The following is a 24,559-nucleotide window of genomic DNA, read 5'->3' as shown; positions in this document are numbered from 1 at the left end:
TATCTCAGCTGCTGGCTTTGCAGTCTGAAAGTGTTACAGAAGTCTCACCCCAAGACGAGTTGTCGGCCTCTTGGTGTAGAGCGGGGAAAAAAAAAAAAAAAAAAAAACGTCTATAAACGGGTTTATTTTTGCAGGGTGGTCTGCCCTTGTGGTTATCTTAGCCTGCTGAAATTTTGCAGTTCGAAGAGTGGCAGGTGTAATGTCCTGTCGTGAGTGTATTTGTGGTTTACTGTTCGCTATACATGAGAGGGGGTGGGGACTGGTTAAGGTCGGAGGGGGGGCTGCCCGGGGGATCTGTTGGGTCGCGGGCTGTAGCTCCTCACTACCCCTGATGTGTTTGTTCTTGTTCTGAGATTAACCGTACATTAGTCTTATGAGCCCCCACCGAAGGAATTTGCTGATAAGAACGCTGAGAAAAATATTAACCCCTTGGTTGTACGAGAGAAAAGAAAGTGATATTGCAAAGAAAATGTTGAAATAGTTAACAAAGTTGAAAGAAGTGGCGAAAGTTATGTTGCTGAAGAAAACAGGGAGAAAAATCCTGTGTGATAAAGAAAATTGGATAAAGGAAGTTAAGAAAGATGGCGATTGTATTATGTATGTGTATCACAGAGCTGATGATATGTTGGAACTTGAAACAAAGGAGGGGAGGGACAGCACTGCCCTCCGTCTAACAACCACTCCTTTCTCACCACCCAAGCACAACCCACTGTGACAACTCAGCCCGGCGGCCATCTTAGTGCACCCATGCCTTCACTTTCTACCCAGTCCAGTGCACTTCCTGCCGGCGGCCATCTTGGTACACCCAGTGAGCTTAAACAGCCTGTACCCAGCCCTCCCTGTTTTACACCAAGATGGTTCATACCACACACCTGTCTTCCCCAATATGGGAGCATCACATTCCCAGGCCGGATATGTTAATGATGAAGAAGCATCTGAGTGGGAAGCCCGACAGCAGGCAGCAAGGCCACCCACTGATTTAACCCCCAATCCGGCTCCAGACTCTCAGTTCCCAGAGGATCTCAAACACATGCTGGCAACCGTAAAGAACAGTGCCCCTTGCCAGCCCCTGCCCCAACAACAGTCTCAGTTACCAGAAGGGGCACCAGTGATGTATGTCGCTTTTACTCTATCACAAGCAGCGGCCTTAGTGACAAGTCTGCCTGACCCAGAGAAGCAGCCAATTCCCTTCTACCACAGGATAGTGCAGATACAAGAAACTTACTCAGCTGCCTGGAGAGACTTGATCAGCCTATGCCATATCAAAGCAGGATATGTCTTTTGGCCAGTCTTGCAGATGGCCTTCAATGATGCCTGCCTGACAAGTGCCACTTCCTACACCTCAAGCGTGGAGTTCTGTGCACAACTCCATGACTGGGCAAAGGAGAAGTTGACGGATCAGAAGACCACAATCCAAGATATTACCCAAGATAAAGGGGAGTCTGTGAAGAAGTATCATGCTAGACTCTTAAAGGCACACACACACACATGTTATCAACTGCTTTTGTTTCAGGGCTCAGAGAGGATATCAGAAAAGGCCTGATGGTGGCCCGCCCTGAATACCGTTCAATGAAAATGTCTGATTTATTGTTGGTGGCCAGAGGTATAGAAAATCAAAAAGGTAAACCATGACGAAGATCCCGCCTACACTAGTCCACCACCACTGCCCAATACCAGGGAAAGGATCACCTGTTACAACTGTGGGAAACGGGGTCACTTCAGAAAAGAATGCAGAGCCCCAAGATGTCCCAGACGAAAAACCTACCACTTTCCTCATTGACAGGGGTGCAGCCAAAAGTGTGTTGAGGGCGGTGAACCTGCCTAATAATTCTTTCCTTTCCACTTCCTGATTTGCTTGCCAGATTTGTGGTGTCCTCTACATGTCCCTTGAATCTACTAGGAGCTGATGTGTTGTCCAGACTACAGGCCTCAATCAGGACACACCTGAAGGGGGGATGAAGTTACATACTCCCCTATCTTTAGAAGACTAATCTGCTTTGTGTTCTCTGCCTCTCCTGATGACACTTAATGAAAAAAAAAACTTCAAGTTCAATACTGCAGGAAGTACTTGAAAGAATCCCTGCGTGCCTATGGTCCACAGGACCGGAAGACAACGGTCACTTAAAGGTGCCACCAGTTTCAGTCAAGCTAAAAGAGGGCGCATCATTGCCCCGGAAACCACACAATAACCCCAAGAAGAGAATCCTAAAAAGAGAACCAGGTACCTACTGTGGATGCCTTTGACTGCAAAATACCTCACAGAGGTGGACCTTACAAACGTTTTCTTCAGTGTCCACCCTCACCCCTCCTGCTGGTACCTTTTTGCATTCATCCACGGAAAGAAACGGCAACATACCTAAACAGTTGTGCCACAAGGGGCACAGAACTTTCCAAGCCAGTTTGCAAAAGCTATGGCTATCATCCTTGACACATGACAAGAGGAACACCCGGAAGTGATTCTCTTCCAACATGTTGATGACCTTCTCTTTTGTGCAGCTGACTTACCCCCTGTTGAAGTCACCTCAGAAAGCCTGTTGTGCTATCTTGCCAACCAGGGCTGCAGAACCACAAAGCCCAAAATGCAGTGGTGTTCAACACCTGTCATTTTCCTTGGACTAATTTCCTAGTGCAGAGCATGGATTCCAGAAGCCTTCCTACTGATGCTCTGCAATCAGACCCCTTCCAGATGTCTCCTGAAGAAATATCTAAGTTTGAGGCCCTCAAGTGTGCCATCTCAGGCGCTAGGGCTCCCAGACTACGACAAAACGCTCAAGCTCTTTGTATCCGAACGTCTGGGACATGCTGCAGGTGTACTCACCCAATCACACGGCATCAGCCTACGCCCCATAGGATATTATTCCTGTCGGCTGGATGCGGTAGCAAGAGGAGGCCTATTGTGTCTGCGAGCTGGATTTGCTACACAAGCCTTGCTTGACAAAACTTTGAACTTGGTCCTCGGACACTGCCTCATTCTGCTTGCTCCCCATGACGTTGTTGCCATATTCAACCAAGATCCAGCCGAAACACTTGTCCACTACCAGACACTTGAGACTCCTGTGTTCCCTCCTACTGGACAGCATTACTCTATTAAGTTGTCAAACACTGAACCCTACCACCCTTCTCCCACTTCTCGAGGGGGGAAAGGAGGAGGAGTCTTGACTTGTTACCCCATGACCACACAGGACACGCGGTCACCACTGAAAACACTGTTCTACAAGCTGAAGCCTTACCACTGGTGATGTCTACACAGGAGGCAGAGCTGTAAGCACTTACTACAGCATGTAAATGGGCAGAGGGAAAAAGAGCCAATATTCATATGGACTCAAGATATGCTTTCAACATTGCCCATGATTATGGTGTTATCTAGAACAGAGGATTCCTGATGGCTGCAGGAACACCTGTGAAAACTTGATTGATGCTTTGCTTCTCACAACCCAAGTGACTATTCTGAGTAAAGCACACGACAAAATGAACTCAAAGGAAGCTTAAGGCAATCATCGAGCCAATACAGCTGCCAAACAGACAGCTGGTGGTCCACGGGAAGTGGACAGCAGGGTGGTAGAAGAAGACCACCCCGTGCTTACCTTACAGACTTTCCCAGTGGACAGAGTTTATCTAAAAGAACTACAGGAAACAACAAGTGCGGATAAGAAGGAAAGCTGAAAACGGAGAGGAACAACTCTCAGAAATGGACTATTCGAGTGCAACAAGAAGCCTTGTCTACCCAGGAGTATGTACCCAGCCGTGGTGCAATGGGCACATGGAGCTGCCCACTTGACAAAGACTTTTATGAACTCTCTTATCAACAAGTGTTGCACCAAGAGTTACTCCACTGACCGACAGCTTCTGCAGATCATGCATTATCTGCACCAAATGTAACCCAGGATGCACAGAAGAAGCACAGAAGAAGCACAGAAGAAGCACAGAAGAAGCACCTGGCAAAAGCCCTATACCCCATTCCAGAGGATGCAAATTGATCATTCTCAAGTGCCAAGAAGTGACAGATTTGAAAACGCCCTAGTGGAAGTGGTCACGACTGCCAGGACCACAGCTAAGAAACTACTGAGTGAGATAGTATGTAGATTTGGGGTCCCAGAGGTGATATTGAGAGATCAGGGACCAGCCCTAACAACAACCCTTACAAAAGAGAATTGGGCAGCACTGGGGGTTCAGTTGGCACTACACATCCCATACCACCCCTCAAAGTAGCGGGAAGGTAGAAAGGATGAATGGGACACTAAAAACAGGATGTTAAAGATGGCCCAAGAGACTAACATGAGTTGGTCCATTGCCCTGTTCAGTGTCAGACACACCCCCAGGGGAAACATGCCCTATCCCCTTATGAAATTTTGTTTGGTTCAGCTCCCAGACTTGGTTGTTACTTTCTACAACAGTTACAGTTACAGTCTGATGTGTTGACTAATTATTTAACCACATTATCACGAGAATTAACCTGAATGCATGTCCAGGTGTTTTCTTCCATTCCAGATCCTGAATTAGATACAGGAACACACCAACTACTGTCTGGAGATCCTTGAGCCAAGTTATGATGGTCCATTCCAAGTTTTGGTGACCACAGCCACCTCAGTCAAGTTGGCCAGGAAGAACACCTGAATGCACGCTTATCACTGCAGGAGAGCGTGTTTTCGGGTGCTGCATATCCTTTTTCTGTTTGATCTAGGGGGGAGGGGCCCAGGAGGTGGCCATCACAAAAATGATAACATAATTACATTTTGGTGTAACTCTTCAGGTACACATGTGACCACCTTTACCTTAGATTACTGTGACATAGTACCTTGTCCATTTGACCCTTCATGGTGATGCCATTGGTACAGTGATATCCCTGACGGTAAGGACATATATGTATGCCACACAGACAGTTACTGGGGACAGAGTTGTGGTTTCTGTGGGGGCCAGTGGGTTGGAACACAGGGCCAGACTGGGCGACCACAGAGTGCATTAGACAAAAAAGATGAAAATAGAAAGCCCCATATCCTAACCAAAGATACCCCTGATACATACACTGACCCAGCACACAGTCAGAGGAGGAAGCGAACAGCTCTCTCCGGAAGCTTTGATCCTCATGTATACATACATGTCATAGGGGTTACAAGGGGGGTCCCTGATGAGTTTAAAGCCAGGGATCTGGTAAAAGCTGGTTTTGAGTCTTTGATCCCCATAACAACTGTCAGCAAGAATGTAGATTGGATTAACTACATGTCATGGTTATGCAATAGAGTTTGTCGATCAGCATAACTGTCTCCATGTGTTCATCTCTAGAGACCAGCTGACCCTCACCTGACTGCTTTTGTAACCTCTCCTCTAAGCATGGCCCCACCCCAGGCCCTATCAGGGAACCCTATATTAACCTGTGCACTGCAAGCCAGCAGTGCTGATCAACCACTGTGTGTTAGCCTCTGTGTGTACTTGCTGTGTTTCCTACATCTGATTCCGGTTACCGACCTTGGCTTGTACCTTACTTTCCTTGTTGTTCCAGTCTGCTGCCTCCTTCCTCTTCTCCTGTAGTGTGAGCGTGAGCTGTGAGACCCCGGGGGCCGCGACCTGGAGCCAGACTGCAGCGCAGTCCATCCTCACCACTAGAGGCTCTGGTGAACACCTGCTGGCTCTTAGACTCCGCGCCCTGGGGAATCTATGCTCTAGCTCCCAGTGGGATCTGTGTCAGTGATCCAGTAGACCTGATTCCTGAACCTCCCAGGGTACAATCCGCAGCAGTCAGCCATAGGGACCACTACCTTGCGGTGCATTCCTGATCCCAACGGTGTGCATCTGTCACCCAGCCTCTAGGTGACCTGACACTACACATATTATAACCAACAGAGATGTGTAAATTACACTAAAGATGCCCTCCAGGGAATTGCTGACCAGTTAGCCCCCACTTCCTACATGACATTCCAGAACCGGATGGCCTTAGACATGGTGTTAGCCGAGAAGGGGGGTGTCTGTAAAATCATAGGAAAAAACGGGAACCTGTTGTACATACATTCCTGATAATATTGGCCCAAATGGTAAGGTTACTTTAGCTATAAAGAAATTAGAGGATCTGTCACTAGAGTTGAAGAAGAACTCAGGTATCACAGACCCATGGGACCAATATTTTAGCTGTATGAGTGGGTGGCAGAAGGTGCTCGCCCAGATACAGGTAAGGGTATTAATAATCCTGGTTCTTTTAACCCTGATTGTATGCTGTATTCTACCTTTCGTAAAAAGTTAATGAGCAAGGCTGTAGACAATAGCACACCTACATTTCTCCACCAAGAAGAAGAGGACCTCCTTATGATGGAAGATGACAAACCCTTCACCCCCCTACAGTCACTCCCTGTCCATAATCTCACAATCCTATAGGGTTATAGGGATAGATAGCGCCTGACTGCACCTCTCCAGCTGTATCGAGGAGGGAAGTGAACAGTTGCTGCCCAATTCTATATACAGCCTAAAAGAGTTGCTGAGGAGAAGGGCCAGGCCAAAGTGGGACCTTTAGTATTAGGGACAGAAAAGAGAAAATAGTCATTTTAGGGGGGATTGTGAAGGAATGTGATGTAGATAATAATAATAGTAATCTGAAAATGTCTATTTTCTTATGTGCATACATATTTTTCTCCTTACTCATTATATAAGTATACAGGTTTGCTCTGTTCCTATATTTTCTCAAGATGGCGGGTACCCCCTACATCCCACACATCAGAAGAACGCGGAACTGAAGATAAGACCAAAGACAGCCAAACCTCGTTATGAAAATTCTCCATCTTCTTTATCTTCTTAACCAATGAGATGTACCTATTAGACTAACATAGCAATGACGTATTTGTGTGTATAAAACATTAACACCGCTTTGAATAAATTAGAAGTGTAACAGTAATGCTGCTGAGCGTGTCTCAGAGTGTTTACTTTTATATGCATGCATATCAACACTTTTCAAATTAGAGACAGCAGCAGATAACCTTGGGCTCGATTGGAGCTCTTAATCATTTCCATAACACTAGTAGATGATAGGCTCAGCAATGGCATGCAATGCCAAGCTGCTGCTAACAAAGCAAACAGAATATTTCATGCATTAAAAAGGGGATCAACTCCAGAGATAAAACAATAATTCTCCCGCTCTACAAGACTCTGGTCCGGCCGCACCTGGAGTATGCTGTCCAGTTCTGGGCACCAGTCCTCAGGAAGGATATACTGGAAATGCAGCGAGTACAAAGAAGGGCAACAAAGCTAATAAAGGGTCTGGAGGATATTAGTTATGAGGAAAGTTTGCGAGCACTGAACTTATTCTCTCTGGAGAAGAGACGCTTGAGAGGGGATATGATTTCATTATACAAATACCGTACTGGTGACCCCACAATAGGGATAAAACTTTTTCGCAGAAGGGAGTTTAACAAGACCCGTGGCCACTCATTAAAATTAGAAGAAAAGAGGTTTAACCTTAAACTACATAGAGTGTTCTTTACTGTAAGAGTGGCAAGGATGTGGAATTCCCTTCCACAGGCGGTGGTCTCAGCGAGGAGCATCGATGGTTTCAAGAAACTATTAGATAAGCACCTGAACGACCACAACATACAGGGATATACAATGTAATACTGACATATAATCACACACACATAGGTTGGACTTTATGGACTTGTGTCTTTTTTCGACCTCTATGTAACCATGTATTATGCATTATGCATTATGTATTATGTATTATGTATTATGTATGTACTAAAATAGGGTCTATACATAGATACTAAAATAATCAGGGCTAGATCTACCATTAGGCTGTATAGGCCTTTCCCAAAAGAGGTGACATTTCTCCACATGGTTTTCACCCAATTTTTTTCCCACTGAATTTGTAGAAACACTTCATCTCATACACCGTTATTTCTACATTGTCACAATCTTCTAAGGCCTGGTTCACACCTATGCAGGTTGCAGTTTGCATATTCCAGGTGCATTTTGCGCATTTCAATACAATTTTTGATCAATTCAAGTCTATGGAACCAAAAACCAGAAAAAAAAAGTCCATAAAGCTACACTTTATACCCCCTGTCTGGCAACACCAGTTAATATATATGTAAGCAGTTATTTACTTGGATGGATCCACTATTTTATACATGACTCCTGCAGCCACTGCAGCGCTGGGTGTCCCCGTAGACAAGAAATAGAGTTCTCCTGAAAAGAGAGAAAAACGCAGTATGAAACAGCGATCATTGTACTGATAATATGTGCTTTGTGTTTTAGGTGTAATTAAATATAGAAGAAAATCAACCGCACACCACCAGGAGCTTGAATGAAGAAAGGTCCTTTATTCACACATGCCAAAGATATGCCAGAGGTAAACAGGATACAGGTAGACGCGTTTCACACTCAACGAGAGTGAACAAGTACGTTGAGTGTGAAACTTGTCTACCTGTATCCTCTTTACCTCTGGTATATCTTTGGCATATTTGAATAAAGGACCTTTCTTCATTCAAGCTCCTAGTGGTGTGCGGCTGTTTTTCTTCCATATTCGTGTTCAACGATGGGGAGCCGGAGACAGCACCCACACTGGATGGCTGAGCACTCATTCACCTGAGCAGTGTACACTCTCTCCTACAATTTTAGGTGTAATTGCTGATTCGCAGGTGGCAAGATCCAATTCACATTTGAGCTGAGCCTTTGTGCAGATGTTTTTGCTTGCATTTCAGGCCTGGGCTTTTTTTTTTTTTGGCCAATGGAAAGCTAGTTATGAGGCAAGCAAATGCTCTAAAAGCATGTTTTTGCATTTTTTAAGGTGCTCTCATTGAGGGTAATAGGGCCAAAACATGAGACCCTGCCTCAAAGAAGCCTATGTTCTATTTCAAGTGATGGGAATAAGGCTTCAAGCAACACTATGCTCAGGTATATTGAGGATAACTGGAATCCTAGTGTAGAGTGGTGAAGCTTTAAATCACTTAGGTGTGAACAGGGCCTTTAATTTGTATGACAACATCCAATCCACTAACCACTTAATAGAACCAGTTGCCCTCTTTCCCTGTTCTGTCTATAGGCCTAATTTAAAGACAGCACCAACAGCAAGCTTAGAATATGGACAGCAAGCAAGTACTGTATGTCTTCATTCATTTTACCTTTGCAGTTGTTTCTGAAAATATATTTTAAGGGAAACCTCCAGGTAAAAATCATTAAGGTTTTAAACACATGGATGTTTTTAACATACTGCAAATGGCCTGTACTGAATATGTGTAGAATCCAGTTTTGCTCTGGCCACATTGGTTAGTTGTTAAGAAGGATGAAAAAGAACAATGCCAGACACAAGCTTTAGGCTTGAAATCATGTGAAATGACAATTTCTTCAAAATAATACACCCGAAAACAGAAAGAAGACTTGGTTAAATAGTTACTCACGTTGCATATTTATATTGTAATGTAGTGTTTTTTCTAGAGGTCCCCTTAAATATTATCTATTTCATGCAAACCAATTCCTTAGAGATATTTACATCAGTCCCCCAAAGGCAATGGCGGCTGGTGTTTTTTTTCATTTATGTGGGGGCGGCAAACAATGCACCCACAGCGCCCCCTGCCCTCGGTCAGGTCAAACGCACCCCCTCACCCCTCCCCCTTTAAGCAGGCAGCGCTTCCCCTCGAGCGATGGGCGGGTGCTTTTCGTGAGTCTCCTCACGGCATCCGTGCGTCTCCTCCTTCCTCCTCCTCCTAGGTGGCCAATAGGATCACCTATCCTTTCAGCCAATCGGGTGATGGATATCAGGACCCACTTAATGATTGGCCGGGAGGAGAATTCAGTGTGACAGTGGCGAATATTCATTCGCTAGTGTCACACAACTGGGTGGGCTCAGTGCTCTGCGCCCGGAGCCCACCCTTCTTTAAAGCCTATGGTTCTAACCACATGCTTAAAAAAAACCCCAAAAAAACCCATTGGAATCCATGTGTTTGGGGCCCTGCATGTAGATTAGGAGTCCAGACGCATGGATGGGGGGGCAGAATCTGTGCGCCCCTAATGGACAGGCCGCCACCGCCTAAGGGACTGGTAGAAAAAACTGTAGCAACCAGAGGCAACCCAACCTACATGAAAATAATGTTCTGGTAGAGACTGAAACTGGGACCGCATTACTACAAAGTAAGTGTTACAACTAGTTAGCCACCACACATCTAATACTGGCAACTCTTCTTATCATGCCACACAATTCATTTTATTGCTCTATTTTTAACCTATTTACAGTCTTATACACTGTATATATTCCATTTACTTGTACTAGTATGTTGTCTCCCAATGTTACCTGCCTCATCCTCTCCAAATGATATAATATAAGGGTAGTAGCCATTGATGAGTTTGGGAAAGTTGCAGTCCCGAGCTGGTCCCATACAGAGCTCTGTGTACTGCCACTGGCCATCCTTGTCCTCTTTCAGTGACATCAGGCGTCTGGAGCAAAGCAAATAATGAATATGGTTAATATGGATGTCATATTTTGCTTAGTGTCCTATGTGTGTCACCAGAAAGAGCAATTAACTGTCCTGTGAGAGGCAAGGGCCCATGTATCACTAGACATGTGCAATAGAAGACCCTTATTAGAGCATGCAGCCCGGCAGGCCATGAAAGGGGGTGGGTGAATGATCGATCCCCCTTCCTCCTTGACCATACCAGGCCTCTTCCCCACAACCCTGGGCGGTGGTTGTGGGGGTCTGTGGGTGGGGGGCTTAGCGGAATCTGAAACCCTCCTTTAACAAGGAAGCCCACAGATCCGCGCCCCTCCCCCATGTGAATGAGTATGGCCTACCCATTCACCAAAAAAGTGTAAAAAGGGAATAAGGACACAACACAAGTTTTTGACAATTCCTGTATTAAAAAATAAAGAAAAAACTTCCCCGTTCCGCCGGATCCCAAAAAAACAAAAACCTTCAGCCTCATCGAAGGCTCCCCGCCAACTGCCTGCGCCTCCATCTGACATTTCTTAAAAAGCTAAGGGGTGGAGTCACCTGATGATGTCATTGACCCAGCATGCCCCTGTTGGTGATGTCACAAGGGGGCGGAGTCACACGCTGACGTCATCAGGTGACTCCAATGCTTAGCTATTCAATCCCCTTATACTCATTTACATGGGGGGTGGGATTTGGGGGCTCTGGTAAGCCCCCATCCACAGACCCCCACAACCACTGCCCAGGGTTGTAGGGAAGAGGCCCTTGTCCCCATCAACATAGGGACAGGTTTCTTTGTGGCGGGGGGGGGGGGGGCTCTGGAGGGGGACCCCACGCCATTTAAAAAAAAAAAAATTGGGTATGGGATTTCCCTTAAAATTGAATGGGGAGGGGACAGCTGATGAGTCATCGGTTGTTAAGGACGCAGCAACCGGCATCCTGGCCCGCTCCTTAACAGCCAGCTATTCTTCACATAGAATTTGAATCGTTCTAAAAATTTGGAACACATTAGAAAACAATTAAACAAAACAAATTTCAACGAAATTCATTACTAATTTCATTTGGAGATTCGGATACATCCAAATCTCTGAATATCCAAAAATTTGTCTGAATTTACATTCAGACCAAAACGAATTGCACATGTCTATGTATCACTAGGAGGTTGGTTTATTAAAGATTAATGAACTGTACACTTTGCAAGTGCAGTTTCTACAGAGCTTAGTACATGAGGGGAAGCTTTGCTGACCTCGACCCACCAAACGTGTGAATTTTCCTTGAATGCGTTTATGAATTCTTTGTAAAGTGAAGCTTAACCTCATTTACTAAGCTCTGGAGCAACTTGTGGGTAGGCGCAGTGCGGCGGCGGCAGCAATAACTCACACACAGTCCAAGTGCAATTGGGAAGGCATGGATTGTAGTAAAGGGAAAAACAGTCCACAACAAACCCGGTGGGAGAAAGCCCAATTACGAACACTCACGAATGTCAACAGCGGGTAGCGGAGCAGGTATCCGCCTAACTGACAGCATCTGTCTGGAGAGGCAGAATCTGGCCTGGCCATCTCATACTCAAACGGAAAAGAATTCCAAGATCCATGGAGTCATAAGTTCTAGGTCACCACATCCCAGGATAAATAGAAATAACAAAACCCCCATGGGTAGGTGGGACTTTAAAAGTGACAAGGAACAATGTATTATATCAAAAATAGTAAATTTACTATTTTTGATATAATACATTGTTCCTGGTCACTTTTAAAGTCCCACCTACCCGTGGGGGTTTTGTTCTTTCTCATACTCAAACAGGAAGATGTCCAAGGAGATTGTGAGCCCTAAGCTTTCTCTTCTCATCTGGAATCTTTACTGTCACGAATACTATCCCTGACAGATGGGTAACCTGTCCCTACACTACCCAAACGCAAATGCATGCCAAACCTGGGAGCCAGGGCCTTAAATAGGCTATGACCGACCTAAGATGGCTCACATAAAACGGCAGCATCCAATCAGATAACTTCCTCAGTGACCCTGGAAACCATGACTTCCTCTCCTCCCTCTATGCCGCTGTGGTTGAGCGCCACCTGCAGTGGAGAAAGTAGACTGCACCTGCCTACATACTTGCAAAGTGCACAGTCTATTTGCCTTTAGTAAATCTACTCCACTGTGTCTTTCGTAGTGATATTTGTTTAAAAAGTGTTAAAATAAGTGTGATTACATATTATCTTTTTTTTAAAGTCTGCATTATAAATTAATGTCAGCCTGTTATGGTTCTGAGTTTCGGTCTCACCCGCTCATGAAGTCTCCAAAGATGTAGCGCCCCATGAGGTTAGGCATTTGACATCCACGGTAGATGTAACCCCCAGTGACCGACTTCCCCATGGAGTGAGGATAGGCATATATTGGTAATATGTCATCTAAAATTAAAATGGAAAGATTAGAGGTGTCACACATTGCTGGAGTAGCAAACAGGAACAGAGCAAAACTAATATAAAATGATTAAAATACACAGTTTAATGATGCTATGGGCGGCTTCACACTGCCCCAGTGCGGTGTTGCTGTGCTTTGCAACAATTTCAGAAAGTGCACCAAAGATGCAGCATGCAGGCATTTTGGAACGCTTTCTGAAACTGCACTAAAACCACAGGACCTCACAGAAGTCTATGGGAAAGCATAGCTAACCCACATGAAAACCACAGGTTAGCTGCACTTTAGCAAAAGTGCAGTGGGGCAGTCTGAAGGCGCTCTTAGATTACTTACCAGAGGTGTAAGTTTCCATGATCCTTGCATTAAATACTATACATAAGGCACAGGTGTGGGGTATTCCTGGTAGGGTATTCACCTGTCTCTGAAGAGACTTTGAAGGTTTTAAAGCCCGACCCGAGATATCGCCAACGAGCCTCTTGTCAAAGTCTGAACACGTTAGCAGCACACTTGCTTTTTACATCTATTTATACATAACAACTTTTCATACACATGCTTGATGGGCAGTTTATGGCTCACTCAAGCCAACAGTGTTGGACGGTGTTGGCCAACACAGTCCAAATGCAAGAACAAGGCAAAAAACATGCCTTAAAGTGGAAGTTCTAAGACTAATTTAGCTGGCACTGTAAAGCAAAAATCGCTGTACTTACCTGCCCTGCAGCCACTCTAGTCCGGTCCCACGCCGAGTCAGTGGCGACTGTGTAGGCGTGTGCAGGAGAGGCAGCAGACGGAAGCCCCATAGTAACTCTATGAGTGATGTCAGTTGCCGGGCATTTTGCAGCCGTTGTCAGTTCTTTGCTGCACTCAGCATCTGCCGCTGGAGCCTGGACCAGAGCGGCTGAAGAACAGGTAAGTACAGCGATTTGTGCTTTACAGGGCTAGATAGATTAGTCATATGCCCCATACACACGGTCGGACTTTGTTCGGACATTCCGACAACAAAATCCTAGGATTTTTTCCGACGGATGTTGGCTCAAACTTGTCTTGCATACACATGGTCACACAAAGTTGTCGGAAAATCCGATCATTCTGAACGCAGTGACGTAAAACACGTACGTCGGGACTATAAACGGGGCAGTGGCCAATAGCTTTCATCTCTTTATTTATTCTGAGCATGCGTGGCACTTTGTCCGTCGGATTTGTGTACACACGATCAGAATTTCTGACAACGGATTTTGTTGTCGGAAAATTTTATAGCCTGCTCTCAAACTTTGTGTGTCGGAAAATCTGATGGAAAATGTGTGATGGAGCCTACACACGGTCGGAATTTCCGACAACAAGATCCTATCACACATTTTCCATCGGAAAATCCGACCGTGTGTACGGGGCATTAGAATGTGGCATAGAGTAGAAATAGAGTTAGTTAGTTTGTTCCTAAACTTCCACTTTAAGCCTAGTACACACGATCAGAAAATTGTACAAAAAATATCGCTTTCGAAGCGATCATACGATCAGCTTTCATCTGAAATTATCCGAAGGGACAAACATGAAGATTTTTCTGGTATGATATCAAATCATACGATTTTCATAAACAAATACAATACATTACATCACTTCCAAAACATTTTTCTGTTGTATGAGAATTTTTGTAATTTTAGGACCTTTTCATTTTCAATATGGAGACTAGTATGTAAAAAAAAAAAAAAAAAAAAAAAAAAGAAGAAGAAGGATGCTCATTCGTTCAATAATCTCATCATGTGTGCCAGGCTTAATATGCTAGGGCTTTAATTCACACCCGGGGTCTCCAAACTTTCTAAACACAGGGCCAGTTTACTGTCCTTCAGATTTTAGGGGGGCCGGACTGTGGCCAGTGGGAGTAAAAAATGTCCTTGTGTCAGTAGAAGTAAACAGTGCCCCATTGTTGGTATTAGTGGGAGGAATGGTGCCCCATCATTCGTGTCAGTAGAGGAATAGTGCCCCATCATTGGTGTCAGTGGAGGAATAGTGCCCCGTCATTGGTGTTAGTGGGTGGAATAATCCTCCATTGCTTGTGTCAGTGGCAAGAATTATGCCCCCGTTGTTGGTGTCAAAAGGAGGAATAGTGCCGCAAGGGCCAGATAAAGGAAACCAAAGGGCCACACCTGGCCCCTGGGCCACAGTTTGGAGACCACTGGTTCACACCAATGTGCTTAAAAAAAAGTAGGACCATTTGCATTTTTGCTTAGCATCCCAACATGCTGCAATGCATATGAATCACGTTTAAGCTGAAAAAAATAATAATAATAATAGCAAGCATTGCAATTTGTTTTAATAAGGCATTGCAGTGTATAGTAGCGTGTGTGGACAATGCACACCAGGACACACATGTAATGCCCACAATAATGCAAGCTGTGTGATTTCAGTGGGCCCTTAGCTGTACTGTATGCTGCAGCCGTGCTAACTAAATAATGTAGTACATTTGCAGCTGTTCAAAGATTTGTGCACCCTTTAAAATCATCCTACATGTGATAATATTGGAAGGAAGGTGTACCAGGGTTCAGTGTACATAATGAAGCTTTCACCCCTAAAGCTACCCATAGTCAAAGTCAGCCAAGCATCCACTAGCTGAACACCCTTCTGTTCCTGACACTGTCATTGAGGTTTCAGTGCTAAAAATATGTTAAAGCCTAACTCTAAACAAAACACTTTATTTTCTGATTGAGCAAGGAATGGTTGGGGCCTCTGTCATACTTTTTTGGAATGGTTGGAGCCTCTGTCATACTTTTTTGGAATGGTTAGAGCCTCTGTCATACTTTATGCTATCTGTGTCCCTGTTGAGAAGATCACCCATCACTTCTGGTCTGTACTGGAAGCAATGGGAAATCTCCCCAGCTGGTAGCCAGTCTAATGTTCGGTATACACTACTGCAATGCAATTTTTTTTGATTTTCAGTGCGATTGCGACTTTGATGCTGCATTTTTGCATATTCTATGGGGCCAGATCCTACTGTAAATTGCACCAAAGTACAGGAATCTTTTCCAAAATAGCACCATGCTAAGTCGCATTGATGAGAACAGTTACCCTTGAATATAATGTGATTTCCCTTGTCATGCAATTCTCTGTGACTCAAGTGGTATCGGAAATCACACTAGGGTGAACCAGCACTAAAGCACATTTTCAATAGAGTGAGGAAGGGTTAGAATGTCTGAAAATGTATTGAACCTACCTGTTTCTAGCACTATACCCCCCCCCCCCCCCCGTTCATTTCTAGTTCTGGAGACACCAGAACAAGAAATTTAAACTTTTCTGCCTCTATCCAGGAAAAAAAAGAAAAAGCAGGAGAAGGAGTGTGCATAAATGTTGTGACATCCATCCTTATCAATACTAGTCACATACATGAAGTAGGAGCTGGTGCATGATATCACAGAGCACAGCAGGGGGCGCAGGCATCCAACACTCCTGTGATGTGCTGGATGCTGAAGATTCTTCAACAAGCCTGTCTTGAAGATAGCGGAGTTTGGTTGGATGGCTAAATATCAATGCTTTTATTCCTGGAAAGTTGGCAATAGATGGATTGAAATTTGGCCAGTTCAGCAGCGACCTACAGAATTTTGATCCATCTATGCCCGATCCCACTCAACAGAAGTCAATCAGGAATGTTGGAAAGTTGTCACTCTATTAGGGGCTGCCGCACTGATCAGTGTATTCTGATGGCAGAGGAGTCCCCCCTGTCAGAATACAATAGCGCCGCAGGGAGGATTCCTTCATCCACTTTGCATGTGTGGATGGGGGAATCTGTTCATTTATGACCAGCCTTACTTTTTTACAGACAGGCTTTAACCAGTGGAGAAGGCCCGCTATTTACATTAACAGGTAGCATAATATCAAAAGCCTTCAGGTGCGGCAGGTAGTGTTTTTTAAAGCATTCAGCAAACTCAACACTTTACTACCCCTTTGTGCATATTCCATCATGACAGCTGGCGATTCAGCAGACGACTGGACCATGTGACAATTGCCCCCTTTTGTCTTTGGTGTGCACTAGCATTAAAGTTGGCTATTGGAAACCACAATTTATTGCAAGTCCATGTCTTTATGGACCTTGTTTTGTGCACTGGCCCAAATCATTTGGCAGAAGGGGGATTATGGTGTGGGGTTGTTTTTCAGGGGTTGGGCTTGGCCCCTTAGTGCCAGTGAAGGGAACTCTTAAGGTGTCAGCATACCAAGACATTTTGGACAATTTAATGCTCCCAACTTTGTGGGAACAGTTTGGGGATGGATCCTTGCACAAAGCAAGGTCCATACAGACATGCATGAGTAAGTTTGGGGTAGAGGAACTTGACTGGCCTGGACAGAGTCCTGACCTCAACCCGATAAAACACCTTTGGGATGAATTCAAGCGGAGACTGCGAGCCAGGCCTTCTCATCCAACATCAACGCCTGACCTCACTAATGCTATTTTGGAAGAATGGTTAAATAGACACACTCCTAAACCTTGTGGACAGCCTTCCCAGAAGACTTGAATCTGTTATAGCTGCAAAGAGTGGGCCAACTCAAAATTGAACCCTATGGACTAAGACTGGGATGCCATTAAAGTTCATGTGTGTCCCAATACTTTTGACAATATAGTGTAAATGTGGATTGGCTGCCTTTATTTACTGGAAATAAAATCTGCTGTGAGTAGGCTTTATCAGAGGGGCTAATACAAAGAATTAACTTGATTTTCACTGACTCAATGAAGAAGGAAATTGTTGCTCATTGTGATGATTTGTTGGCAACTGTTTTTTTTTTCTTCTGAATCAATACTATGAGAAAAGTATTAGGATTAGAATATGATGAACAGGAAATATTGGCACATGCAAAGCTTATTTCAAAAACCTCATTAAATTCATTGTTCCTTCCTATCATTGTATAATATGCTGCAGACTTTGGAACGATTACATTGTGTCTCTGTATGACAGATGATAATGTGCAATCTAAGTGCTGTCTGGTAAATATTACCACTGTTGTAAAGACCGAAAGTTCACTCAGTTTATCTTGATGTGAGTTTACTTATAGCCTTTAATTCAACAATAACCAGACCACATTCACAGAGGATCAGTAGGATGTGATGGAGGACTGGGCTGAGGGGAAGGAGGGCATTTCCCCCTGAGCCAGTACTAATAAGATATGATGGGCTGGTGGCTCTAAAGTGGATTTAATCCTAAATGGTAGGACTTTAAGACAAAAGAAACCCTATTTGTCTCTTCTGTCATAAACCCTTCCCTCCGCCTTTCAGCGTTTATGTATGCTGAGCCATGCATGCACAGCTCAGTGTATATTTACAGCAATGCCCTAAGATGCACGGGAGTGATGTCATCGTGGCTCGGCCATCCAAGCAACTGAAGAGATAGAACTCAGAAGAAAGACTGGGAGAAGACCGACCGACAGGAGCACCGACAACACAATGCTGGAGGTCCAAAATGTCATGTGACCAAATGCAGAAAGCCAAAAGGGAAACCAGTCTTTAAGAAACACCTGCGTTTGACCATGCCCATGGATCAGTGAGGTACCATGGTACACATTCTTTAGCCCACGGAAGTCTGTCCCTATCATGAAAGCACCAGTAGGTTGTTTTAGACCCCCAGGCCAAAGGTTCCCATTTTTCTCTGGTAGAAGGGCTGTAAGAGTTTATTTCTTGAAACCTGTACTATACTTCCTCTCTCTGCTTCCCAATAACATTTAAACTTTCAAGGCAGCTTTAAATATTGGAACTGGAAACTCTAGGCAAACAGCAATAAAGGAAGACCATAAATAAATAAATACTAAAGTTCATTTCAAAAATGATCACAGATATTACATCTGAACTGAAGTTCGACCTCGAGAAACTTTAATGAATAAATAAAAATATATAGAGTTACCCAAATAAAGCAGGAGCAAACCCTAACTGAATGACATTTTGGCAGGGTATACACGCAGAGTTTTTTTTTTTGTTCAACCAGCAGGTTGAATGAAAGAAAACTCACAGATCCCAACATCCACACAAGTGATGTAGATGTAGGGATTTCTCTGGTGCAGCTGTGCATAGTCACCAATCAGCTTCCAGGTTTCAACCCTCGTTTACACTCAGGGTCGGTTCACACTGAGGCAGCACGACTTATAGCGCGACTGCCTCAGGCGACCCAGGACACGACTCAGCGGCAACTTGCAAAACGACTTCTGTATAGAAGTCAATGCAAGTCGCCCCCAAAGTCGTACAGGAACCTTTTTCTAAGTCGGAGCAACTTGCGTCGCTCCAATTAGAACGGTTCCATTGCAGAGAACGGGATGCTACTTGTCAGGCGAATAGATCGCCTGACAAGTCGTCCCTGTGTGAACCGAGGCTTAGGGCTCTTTCACACGGGGCGGATCAGTGATGATCCGTCCCGTGAACACCTGCTTGCTCAGCGGGGATCGCTCTGCCGATCCCCACTGAGCAGGAAGATGACAGGTCCATCGCTGCACACTGTGCAGCGACGGACCTGTCAGAGCGCCGCTCTCCCCTATGGGGGATCGGGTGATGACGGACCGTAGAGTCCGTCGTCACCCGATCCGAAAATGGATGGAAAAGTATGTTTTTCCTCCGTTACACTTTTCGGATCGGAGCGGGTCGGATGTCAGCGGACATGTCACCGCTGACATCCGACGCTCCATTGACCTCCATGGAGTGTCCGTTCAGGTCCGCCTAAAAAACTGACAGGCGGACCTGAACGGACAGTCCGTGTGAAAGAGGCCTAAACGCGGGTATGATATTGTGCGTGTTCAGCTGAACTCGCACGACTTCAAACCCGCATTTGAATGCGAGTTCGGTGGCGATTTGAAAGACATCTGTGCGGGTTCATGCACAGATGTCTATTGAAATTGCTCCCAAAGTCGCCAAAAGTAGTGCAGGAACTACTTTTGGAAATCGGTGCGGCGCCGCAAAGTCGGCGTCGCACTGGGACAGTGCCGTTTCCGGCAATAGGTTGTGATTTGGCATGCGATTTGACATGTCAAATCGCGCCGATGTGAACGGGGGCTTATTCTCACAGTTTAATTGAACAAGCTGAAGTTAGAAGCTGATTGGTGACTATGCACAGCTGCACCAGATTCTGTATGCACCAGTTTTAGTAAATCGCCTCCTAAGTGTTTGGAGGTTGCCATTGCTGATCTTTGTTTCTGAAAATGCTAATTGCCTGGCTGCTGAGTCTTTTGTTGCATTACTTTCTGAGACACTGACCTAAACAAGCATGTAAATCAAGAATTCTGAAGAGTTTGCTCTTAGTCAGTCACTGTCAATGTATTGAAACCAGAAGTAGTCAAGCAACTAGCATTTGTAAAGGAGGTCGGCAATGGGCACAGGATTTCATCATTCAGGTTTCCATTAACAGTCATGTTGTTTGGTGACTCACTCAGAGATGCGTTGTTGCATAGCTTCTTGTCATAACAGGAAAATCCCTCCTTGGCTCTCCAACCATAATTGCCACCCTTCTGGATGAGATCCACCTCCTCAAACTTGTTCTGTCCAACATCACCACAGATAATCCGCCCCCGTCCTTTCCCAGTGACTGGATCACCTCTGTCCACTGAGCAGCGCCACATGTTTCTGGCCCCGTAGGCATATACCTCTGGACGCGCTGTGGGTTCTCGCAGGAAGGGGTTGTCAGGTGGTATACGGTAGGGAGGTCCCTTGTCATTGCCAGTGACATTGATCCTTAGGACTTTGCCTAAAAGAGAGGATCTGTTGGGGAAAAAAAAATCTAAATGTCAGTTTGTCTCAGAAGACCAATTTATTAAATTGGTGGAATGAGCTTTTTGTGTTGAGATGAACATAAGTTATATATATTATCACTTGATGTGTACTGGTCCCCTACATATATAATATATATATATATATATATATATATATGTATATACATACACATAGATATAGCAAAACGTATAGTAGGCGCTCAAAGGACTTCCACAGATGAACAAGGAAGATAATATAGTAACTTTACTGCACCAACGTTTCGGTGAGTCACTCACAGCCCATCTTTCTCGAAGGGCCTGTGACTCCCCAAAATGTCAGTGCAATAAAGTTATTCTATTGTCCTCCATGTTCATGTACGGAGGCACATTTAGTACCTACTATACCTTCTGCTACATTATTTGTTTTGTGTGGAGCAATAGTGCTCTATGAATGAAGGAGGTGGACCTTTATTTACCCGCTGTCCTCCATTCATAGATTGCTTTTCATTCATGGAAGCTACTGGATAATATGGCTTCAATCAATGGAGGAGGGAGGCGGAAAGGGCGGGCATAGTCAGCACTCTTAATGAGTGCCTGTGATAGGTCCCTCAGCTGTATTTATCCTGAAGCACCGTAATATCATGTTTCTGGGGTATGGGGGAGGCCAAGGACAAAGGATTTCAATGAGTACAACTGACACCAGCACAAGGAACTTTGGATTAACGCCCCATGTGCTGATTTTTTTAAAAGTTTTACCTAAAAATTACATTTCTGTGACTTCTGCGCGACTTTGAAGTCAGAGCCCAGCGTGACTTCGGCATGACTTGCATGCAACTTCTTTAACAGAAGTCAATGCAAGTCATACCAAAGTCTGACCAGAAGTAGTGCAGGAACCTTTTTCTAAGTCAGAGCGACTCAAGTTGCACTGATTAGAAGGGTTTCAATGCATTGAATGGGGGTCCAACTTCTGATGTGACAAGTGCTCCAAAGTCGGAGCAATTGTCGCATCAGTGTCGATGCACTGATGATTGTTACCATTTATCTTTAGGGCAAAATGCCTGATGAAGGGAACGAGGTATCCTTGAAAATGTAACACGGAAATGTATTTAATCAGCCCATTAAAATTATAAGCTACATATTCACTTTCCTGCTTGTATCTATTTCTACAGTATAATACACGCACTACTATGCACTGGGTTTGTCTTGATATTAGCGTCCTTGTAATATACTGCACAGCTACACTAAACTGGGAGGGGGAAAGCCAGCACCAACTGCCAATTGGGCTCTACTGGTGTGCACATATGCTGACATTAAGCATGCTGAGAAAGTAGAGCGATAATTCATTGCTGTGCTGCCGCTTCTTTATTGTCCAATCAGCTGGCTGGGAATTTGTTCTCAATCAAGCTGTGCTGCTGCAGCAATGGAGGACAGAGATGTGTGTAATAGATGTATCTAGATCACAAAAGCAGCTGCACAGAAATATCATTTGGCAGGTAAAAAAAAAAACATTCCTGATGCGAATGTACAATATACAGTATATGGAAAGCGCTGCATAAATTGAACCACTAAATAAGTACCATTAATAAATACATACATTCCTCTTCATGTAATTCTAGAGTGTACTTACAGCTCGCCTGGAGTTTGGCTTTAATGTTATGTACTTACTTGTTTTGGGCATTGCCAAAATCTCCAAATGGATCACCAGCTCTTCCTCCATCCCCAGTAAAGATGTATAGGTATCCATCGATTCCAAATAGTATTTGTCCTCCATTGTGGTTGGATGCAGGTTCTGTCACTTCTAGGATTATTCTGAAAGTACAGACAAATGGTAGGATGTGGTCACTATGTAATGTACTGAATATATACTAGTATGTATTCATACTGAACTCTTTTTTGCCTCTCTACCTCTGAAAGAAGAAATGGAATGGTGGAGTGCATGGCTAAGGCCCATGTACAAGGATTTCCAGCAAGAAGGCTTATGTTTACAAATCAAAATGTTCCTTTATTGAAGGTTGGCAGGGAACAAGGTTAAGAAAATCCTGGACAGGCTACTCTACAAAAGTGCACATCATTCACCACACATTATGGCTTAGAGGAAAGTGGCCAAGCAAACAACACATAATGAACGACAGAAAGAGGTCTCCTGGACTGAAGGGTCATTCACTTTTTATAAATTTCATTTTCTACAATGGGTTCGGGAGAGAAACTATCAAATACCTGCACCACAATGAATCTGCCCAATCTGCTGCCTGCAGTACTGGGTACATGTCATTCAATGCCTTCTATCTTGTCTGCAGTAAAGAGTACTTGGCATTTTATTCCATCTATGCCTAATACAGTATTGGGTACACGGCATTCTATGTCTTTAATGCTACCTGCAGTACTGAGTACATGATACTCTGTGTCTTCTATGCTGCCTGCAGTATTTAGTACATGCAATTCTGACTATTCTATACTGCCGGTAATATGGACTAGCACCCTCCTAGGTAGGTACTAGGATTAGGTAAATTTAGTTTTGGTTCACTGTATCCAGTGAAGCTGCATTTAATTGATGGCATGTAATCAGTGAGGCTGTGTTTGATTGTTCTGTTCTGTGTTTCAGTGGCCGCAGAATTGACTGCTTCCCTCTGGTTGTCCTGAACTGTTCTGGAAGTTAGTGGGCAGAAGGAGTCTAGTCAGCAACTAAATATTTATGCAGCCCTGGCCAATCCCGAGTGAGAAGGGCCCAGATGGTGACTGGGAGTCTGTATAAATACTCTGAGACTGAGAGCAGCCAGGCGTTTTTCCCTGAGGAGGAGATCACAGCCTAGGGGGGCTGTTAGCCACCTAGGACATTCTGTCATGTGCCTGTGGGTTGTCAAGGCCGCAGATGGGCTAACTGGAGCCCTACTTTGCTGAGAGTTGCTTATGCTGAGGGAGGGACTGTCATCTGAGAATCTAGTCTGGTACCATGGGGTGAAAGTGTGTGGAGGATATTGGAAGGAGGCAACCAATTTTCCAAGGACATTAGTGAGTACAGACCGGTGAGAGAGATCCTAGGGACTATGTGCTGTGGCCATCATTCTTATGCTAGAGTCAGCAGGTTTAAAGGGGACATTTTGTCTGGTGTCTGGTGTCCTGAAGAGCTCAGAGCGTAATCTCCTCAGGTTATTAACACAAAGCTCAGTCCATAATTTTCTTGTGCAGGGACTTGGCTCACAGTTCTACAAGAGAAAGTTCAGTGTCCTCAAATCATTGCTAATGTTTACTGGAGTATCCTACCAATATCCATTACATGTCAGAGTTCTTATTAAAGCACCAGAAAAAAAGGCAAACCCCTACACTGGTTTAGGAGCTGAAGAGTGATTTGAGTTGTGTGTATGGCTGCAAGGAAACTACTGGGAAAAGGGATCCTGACAATTTACTTAGCAGCTCCTGGGGCAGTGGCGGTGCGTCCACAAGGGCGCATAAATCTATATATGCTGCCGCTGCCACCCCCTGTTCAGGCGCCCAGCCCCTTTTCGGGCACCGGGCACCTGAATTATAGCGGCGGGGGGTGTTTTTGAAATACCTGATTAGAGCCATAGGCTCTAATAGGCGTCAAAAAAGGTGACCTGCGAGCGCCATGCTGGGCGCTCGCAGGTCACTCAGCTGTGTTAGAAAAGTGAATGAATATTCGCTTTCCTAACACTAAACCGCCTATCCGCCAATCAGGTGCTCGGATCTGTTACCCGTCACCTGATTGGCTGAAACGACAGGCTCTGTGAATGCAGAGAACGGAAGAAGACATCGAGGAGCATCGAGGGGCTGTCCCACCAAGATAGAGTAAGTGCAGACGTCGGGTGGGGGCACACTGGCAGCATTTGATATGGCACAGTGGGAGCATTTGATATGGCACACTGGGAGCATTTGATGGGGCACGGTGGGAGCATTTGATGGGGCACACTGGGAGCATTTGATGAGGCACACTGGGAGCATTTGATGGGGCACACTGGGAGCATTTGATGGGGCACACTGGGACCATTTGATGGGGCACGGTGGGAGCATTTGATATGGCACAGTGG

General features: G+C 44.8%; 1 protein-coding gene across 1 annotated transcript in view; it reads right to left on the bottom strand.

The window, feature by feature from the left end:
• Positions 1-24,559, bottom strand: part of LOC141107924 (HHIP-like protein 1) — a 59,048-nt gene that overhangs the window by 8,170 nt on the left and 26,319 nt on the right. Inside the window, exons 3-7 of the mRNA XM_073598987.1 lie at positions 22,182-22,325; positions 20,198-20,526; positions 12,679-12,805; positions 10,265-10,407; positions 8,082-8,163 (exon numbers count right to left, since the gene is read on the bottom strand). Coding sequence (XP_073455088.1) covers positions 8,082-8,163; positions 10,265-10,407; positions 12,679-12,805; positions 20,198-20,526; positions 22,182-22,325 — 825 coding nt within the window. The remainder of the gene's footprint in view (positions 1-8,081; positions 8,164-10,264; positions 10,408-12,678; positions 12,806-20,197; positions 20,527-22,181; positions 22,326-24,559) is intronic.

Source organism: Aquarana catesbeiana, linkage group LG09, assembly GCF_042186555.1.
Source record: "Aquarana catesbeiana isolate 2022-GZ linkage group LG09, ASM4218655v1, whole genome shotgun sequence".
In the NCBI taxonomy this organism is placed as follows: domain Eukaryota; kingdom Metazoa; phylum Chordata; class Amphibia; order Anura; family Ranidae; genus Aquarana; species Aquarana catesbeiana.
This window is presented reverse-complemented; position numbering and strand designations above follow the sequence as displayed.